This window comes from Ascaphus truei, chromosome 20, assembly GCF_040206685.1.
Source record: "Ascaphus truei isolate aAscTru1 chromosome 20, aAscTru1.hap1, whole genome shotgun sequence".
NCBI lineage: Eukaryota > Metazoa > Chordata > Amphibia > Anura > Ascaphidae > Ascaphus > Ascaphus truei.
Window position 1 is genome coordinate 9,187,499 of NC_134502.1, and position 4,833 is coordinate 9,192,331.

A 4,833-nucleotide genomic window follows, 5' to 3' on the forward strand; every position below is an offset into this window, starting at 1 on the left:
TTAATAAAAAAATAAAATATATGTTTTGCATACCTTTTGTAAGGAAAATATGGTGACAGGATTATTTCTGGCATCTGAATACTGAGTGGGGAATACTTTGTGTTTCAGGTACCTATAAAGTGTGATGATGTTGTAGTATATTTTTTCAAATCTTTACAAGGACATGATGTTTAAGAATAAGCTCAGCTCACAGGCAATGTAGAGGTTATCTGTATTCATAATAAATGTCAGTCTTGTGGAATCTAAACAAAATGGAGCCCATGTTAGTTTATTTTATTTATTGCTTGTAATTTTAACTATACATAGCAAATGTACTGCATGGTTTGCGCCAGACATACATTTTCAAACTTAGTGAAATAACAAGAGACACACATTATAAACTATTTATTAAAAAATGACCTACAGTATAAGGAACTTCCAACTTATAGTACTTAGTGAAATAACATGAGACACACATTATAAACTATTTATTAAAAAATGACCTACAGTATAAGGAACTTCCAACTTATAGTATTTTCTTAAAACGAAGACATGTAATACAAATTACACACTTACCTTATATTTTTCTAAGTTCATTAATAATAAAAAGTTAAATATGCCACACAAGTACAATAAATACATATTTTCATAAGTTTAAAGATACATTTTACAAAAGCCATAATTTTCATGTAGTGTCATATTACAATTTATCCTTTTCTGTGTGAAATCTCTGATGCCTAACAAGATGTGAGCTCCGGGCAAAACATTTTTCACATTCAGAACATACAAATGGTTTTTCTCCTGTGTGAATTCTCTGATGTGAAACAAGGTGTGAGTTATTGGTAAAACATTTCTCACATTCAGAACATACAAATGGTTTTTCTCCTGTATGAATTCTCTGATGTGAAACAAGGTGTGAGTTATTAGTAAAACATTTATCACATTCAGAACATACAAATGGTTTTTCTCCTGTGTGAATTCTCTGATGTATAAGAAGATCTGAGTTATTGGTAAAACATTTCTCGCATTCAGAACATACAAATGGTCTTTCTCCTGTGTGAATTCTCTGATGTCTAACAAGATCTGAGTTATTGGTAAAACATTTCTCACATTCAGAACATACAAATGGTTTTTCACCTGTGTGAGTTCTCTGATGTATAACAAGTTTAGCGTTATTGGTAAAACATTTCCCACATTCAGAACATACAAATGGATTCTCTCCTGTGTGAAGTCTCTGATGTCTAACAAGATCTGAGTTACTGGTAAAACAGTTCTCACATTCAGAACATACAAATGGTTTTTCTCCTGTGTGACTTCTCTGATGTATAAGAAGATATGAATTCCTGCTAAAACATTTCTCACATTCAGAACATACAAATGGCTTCTCTCGTGTGTGTACTCTCAGATGTGTAGCAAGAGCTGATTTATAAGAGAAGAGTTTTCCACATTCAGAACAAGACAAAGTCTCTTCTTTGTGAAGTGTTTGATGTTTAACAGGATCTGAGCTTCTAGTAAAGCATTTCTGACATTCAAAGCAGTTATACAGCATCTCTGTGGTGTGTTTTCTTTGGTGAGTTCTATAAAATAACTCATTGTGAAATGTTTTAGCACTTTCACAGCACTTATACCTCTTTACTGACAAGTTCTTGTGAATTTTCCCTGCATAAGTGTTTCCTTTGTTACCCTTTGTAATATGAGTAGATGAATATTCTGTTCCTGTATGTTCTCTGGGTGTATACATGTGGGATTCTGTGAGATTTCCTTCTTCTTGTGAGGTTGATTCGTTAGCCATAATTCTCACAGATTTTCCTCAGACTCTTTCTTGGTGTATTTCGGTTAATGCGGTTTACTTCTTGATGACTTTGTGCAATAGAAGATTTCAGTATTATCCAATCTGGTGAACAAAACAAAAAAATATGTACTTCAGGTGTATTTCTTATCATAGATCCATCAGCTGGAAACAAATGCACTGTAATGAAGTTAATGTAATTATATCTGTTTGAGCATTTTAATCTTTGCATGCCATAGGGGTCGCAGCACCAGATTGCCAATGCCCATCCGTCACTCCTGATCACATAATCACTTCATCACTGATGATGGAATGGGAGGTCGCCCCCCTTCCATTCCTAATCTGTGTAGATTCTATGGAGCGCAGTAAAATGAGTATGCCGTTTTTGACATAACTATGTCAATGAGCCCCTGGAGTGCCAGACACTAAAGAGACAACATACACATGGAAAATGTGCATTAAATCTGGTATTCAGTTAACTCTTTACTAGATCAGTGCAGAAAACGATTAGCAATTCCAATACATTTAAAATGTTCTCAGCTACTTCATCATGATAATGCTCTGTGTGCCCCAGATTTAGCAAATGTTTTACTTTATGAGGTGCTGAGTTTCTCACCAGTTACCATATATAATGTACAAGTGAAAATCATTTGAGTTGAATGCATGTGCACCACATATATTTCCATTTTATAATGGGAATGGTAAACTTAAAAAAAGGGCATTAGAAATTCTTAGCAGATACACTTATTTGGGATCAAGTTTCCTTTTTATGAAATATGATGTTTGTTCCTCAAGCACCCACCACTAAAGTGTATTGATGTGACTATGATGTCACCCTGTAACCTTGTATTTAATTAGTGTTTATTACTCACCATTTTCTCTTATTCGATTCCTAACTTCATTGCTTATTTGCATTAGCACTATTAGTTGTCTTTTTTTAGATCTTAATTGTTTAGATTTTAGATGTAGGAATTTCCTTCTCCTAACACTTTAAGTTGCAGAGAAATGGGAGTCTCACACCCCCTAGTGGCGCTTCTCAATAGTAACCAAATTCATAGTGTATTGAAACTGTTTGCTGAACAGCCGTCCATGTGGATGATACACTGATTAAATGCAGTGGTACAACAGCCCCCCCAATAGCCTCCAACGTGAGGTAAATCTTGTATGGGACAGGGACCACAAAATAAAAAGTACTCACTGTTGTGGTAGCAAGACTTGTAGCTGATCCGGTGTGCTCCAGCTGATTGAATCGGAAGGAATTCAAGGTAAAAGAAGCGGTGCAACTCCCACGCAGGTAAAAATCACAGACCAGGGTAAGGATACTCAAGTGAAGCTTTAATGACACCCCACCGCCCCCCAAAACCCCACTCTGACGTGTTTCGCACGTACACCGTGCTTTGTCAGAGTGGGTTTTGGGGGGCGGTGGGGTGTCATTAAAGCTTCACTTGAGTGTCCTTACCCTGGTCTGTGGTTTTTACCAGCGTGGGAGTTGCACTGCTTCCTTTACCTTGAATTCCTTCCTAACACTTTAAAACAGTAGTGACACCTTTACATACAGCTTTTCTCCATTCTCAATTTTAGGCTTTACCTTGACACATCCTGTATATATTATAGGAGATACTTATATTTAATGAGTTTGCACCTTTACGTTTTTTTTGTTTATATACACTTAAAAATATAGAACCAGATTTATTAAAATATATGTGAAGGTAACAGGTGAACACTGAAATAGGCGGCCCAAAGTCATCTAACCATTGGAAAATAACTTTTTCTTGAATAAGAAGCTAACTTCAGCCTTGTGAAACTATGAAGTGTTGTAGTGTTGTAATCAAGGTATTGAAGACTAAGCGCTCAAGGTCAACTGGTTGGGTCGGTCATGACACTAGATCTTGTCACTTAGGTGGTAACTGTTAGTTTCCCTGTATGTGATTGCACAGGCTGCACGTCTGAAGAAAAATTTAGATAGACACTCCACGTCACATCAGGCTCACTTTCTGTTTTTATCAGAAGTAGGAGTAGTCCTTGAGAAGAAATTATATTATTTGTCAAGTGGGTCCTTGCTTCCCTGTTACCAGAAATATATGCATGTGAAATACATGTGGATTAGAGTACATACAAATCTCTGATTCATAGTAATAAAATATAACTATGTACATACTGCCAGACAGCACTAAAAAATCTAAGGGGAGAGCCGGATTCAAAACCAGGGATCTGGATCAGCAGAGTAGCCAGGATAACAGCCAGAATCGGAACCAGCGATCAAGGTCTGTAGAGTAGTCAGGATGTGAGTCGGAATCAGAACCAGGTAATAGGATCAGCAGAGGACTGAATCCGGAAGCAGGAACAGATACAGCACTGCAGCACAGGAGTCAGGAGCAACACAGCCAATTACTAAATCAGAAAGAAAGTTAAGAAGTAAGGCATGTTTGGATCTTGTGCCTATTATATGTAGTGGGGATGCCTAGGAATTAAGTCAATGCCTGTGACGGTGAGGAGGTAACCAGGCTCAATAATAAAGGTTAAGCCCACTTGGTTACCCTTGATCTGTGTTTTGGGGTCTTAGAGTGTCAGCTCTTGAGCCCAGGCATTGTGTATGCATTACCGCGACTGCGAAATATGCGACAATTGCCCTTTTTTGTGTTTTACCTTTTCCAGAGGTGCTGGGACCAGGAGATTTCAGGAGGTAAGTTTCAGGGTGGGTTTGCCGGAGAAAGTCTTTACAGTAGCTATGTATCGGGGTTAATGGACAGAAAAAGATACCCTATTGATGCACTCACCTATACTACTAATAATACAAAAATAATATAATTTTATTGGTCAAAATATTGGAAACAAGCTAATTAAAACCTAAATTAAAAACGCTACATATTATACTTGTGAAGAGGCACATACGTTCTAGTTTTCTTATGTTATGTTGATGCATACATAATACAATGATGTCTATAAAAACGATTGGTATATCCAGGAATATAATATGGATATGTTTATGTAGTATGTCATAGGTATTCCAAATGCTGGTGACTCATGATAATAACAAGGTTATGTAGCACAGAATTAGGTAAATT

The 4,833-nt window shown here is 36.6% G+C and overlaps 1 protein-coding gene across 1 annotated transcript; it reads right to left on the reverse strand.

Annotated features, from left to right (window-relative positions):
* Positions 1 to 566: 566 nt before the first annotated feature.
* LOC142471296 (uncharacterized) lies at positions 567 to 4,228 on the reverse strand. The gene is made up of 2 exons (XM_075578129.1): positions 3,927 to 4,228; positions 567 to 1,873 (listed from the first exon to the last, which is right to left on the reverse strand). Exon 2 carries the CDS (start codon positions 1,769 to 1,771, stop codon positions 680 to 682), a length of 1,092 nt encoding a protein of 363 aa, XP_075434244.1. The 5' UTR covers positions 1,772 to 1,873; positions 3,927 to 4,228; the 3' UTR covers positions 567 to 679.
* Positions 4,229 to 4,833: the final 605 nt, after the last annotated feature.

Coding starts and splice junctions, on each gene's coding strand:
- LOC142471296 (XM_075578129.1), bottom strand. CDS start 1,771: ATGGCTAACGAATCAACCTCACAAGAAGAAGGAAATCTCACAGAATCC.